The sequence below is a fragment of the Phytophthora parasitica genome, assembly GCF_000247585.1.
Source record: "Phytophthora parasitica INRA-310 unplaced genomic scaffold supercont2.452, whole genome shotgun sequence".
In the NCBI taxonomy this organism is placed as follows: domain Eukaryota; phylum Oomycota; class Peronosporomycetes; order Peronosporales; family Peronosporaceae; genus Phytophthora; species Phytophthora nicotianae.
Genome location: NW_008649438.1, coordinates 3911 through 5226, shown reverse-complemented (window position 1 = coordinate 5226; position 1316 = coordinate 3911). Strand labels below are relative to the sequence as shown.

The 1316-nt window shown below is 47.9% G+C and overlaps 1 protein-coding gene across 1 annotated transcript; it reads right to left on the bottom strand.

The window, feature by feature from the left end:
• Positions 1-651: 651 nt before the first annotated feature.
• Positions 652-817, bottom strand: PPTG_24963 (hypothetical protein; the record flags this gene model as incomplete). The annotated part of the gene is made up of 2 exons (XM_008919041.1): positions 652-675; positions 749-817. 2 exons carry the CDS (start codon positions 815-817, stop codon positions 652-654), a joined length of 93 nt encoding a protein of 30 aa, XP_008917289.1.
• Positions 818-1316: the final 499 nt, after the last annotated feature.

The window sequence follows — 1316 nt, the reverse complement described above, 5'->3', positions numbered from 1 at the left end:
AAGTATAGTGGTAGGTAGGCAAGAAAACTCGCTGATGCTGAATGCTCGAAGATGTATCGAAATTCACCTCGAAGCTTGGTGTCGTTTGATCCGTCCACACGCTGAAATAAAGTCTCTGGTGTGCCCATGTAGGCAACTGGATCGAATCGCATGCTTTTGATAGCTTCGACCTCTGCCAAACTTGTGGGAAGCAACTGCTCAGGGAAATAGGGAACCGGGGCTTCTTGGAGCTCGTCAATACAACCACCAATAGCTAGTGCATCATCGCCAGCTTCGCAAAGCGTTTGCCAGTACAATGTGTCCGGGTCTGTCATGAGAAGATTGTAATTGGCGTGACCTTTTTGCGCAAATTTAGCGAGATATTCTCCGGCTCAGACTGAAACTGCGAATCAATTCAACGCACTTGGAAGAGCAGTGGTGTTCGCTGGTTCGATGCACTATTGCTTTGCCTATTCTTGTCCCCTTGGTTTTTTGACTTGACGGTTGTGCAGATGCGGCCGGCAATATATGCTGTTCTAACTTTTTTGTAGACCTTTGCCTTCATCCAGCTTTCACGAGGAGGAGAAAGTGCCACGAGCGTATTAACGTAAAGGGATGGTACAAACACTGCAGGTCCACGACTAGCACGAGGAGCTGGAGATAGTACCGGCATTACCCTGTCTGAGTTTGACGTCCCTACTAGAAAAAGCGAAGCAATAATATGAGAACTGTGGGACATCTATGACGTAAATCTGAACCAAAGCCTTACCTCCAGTAGTGGTGATGGCACTACCATTGGGTGGGTTGTTTGTTTCTTCGGTAAAAACCCTTCCGCCATCATTAGTGCATTCCGAGGCACGTCGTGGTGTCGTCTGGATATGTACCACCGCCGATTCATAAATTGGGGTAACCTCCCCTCCAAGTGTTGGTAGTCGATGATATTCGTTTAGTGGAGCCTCTGCATTGCATGCAGCACTCATATCGGTTAGTGGTGAGCAAATAACATCCGTTTGTGACCTTCAAGGCAAAAATTCAAACGTTGATAGTTTGTACCTGGTGAGACCCTGGCGTCAGTCCTATAGTTCTGGTACGGTATAGGTTGAGCTCTATCCATTTGCCCAACATCAACTACTCGCCCGTCTTCCGCTCTCTGTTGAAAACTTTCTTGCTGGGTCTCGCCTCCACTGGCCTGATGAGAGGCTGTGATAGCGTCGTGAATTGGTTTACTTCACTTTGGCCGATTTCGGTCTGTAAACCTGACGGAGCTTCTAATTGCGTGTTTTGTTTCGAAACAGTACTGTAACCTGGTGGAGTTGGCTCCAAGCCACCGTTAGCTC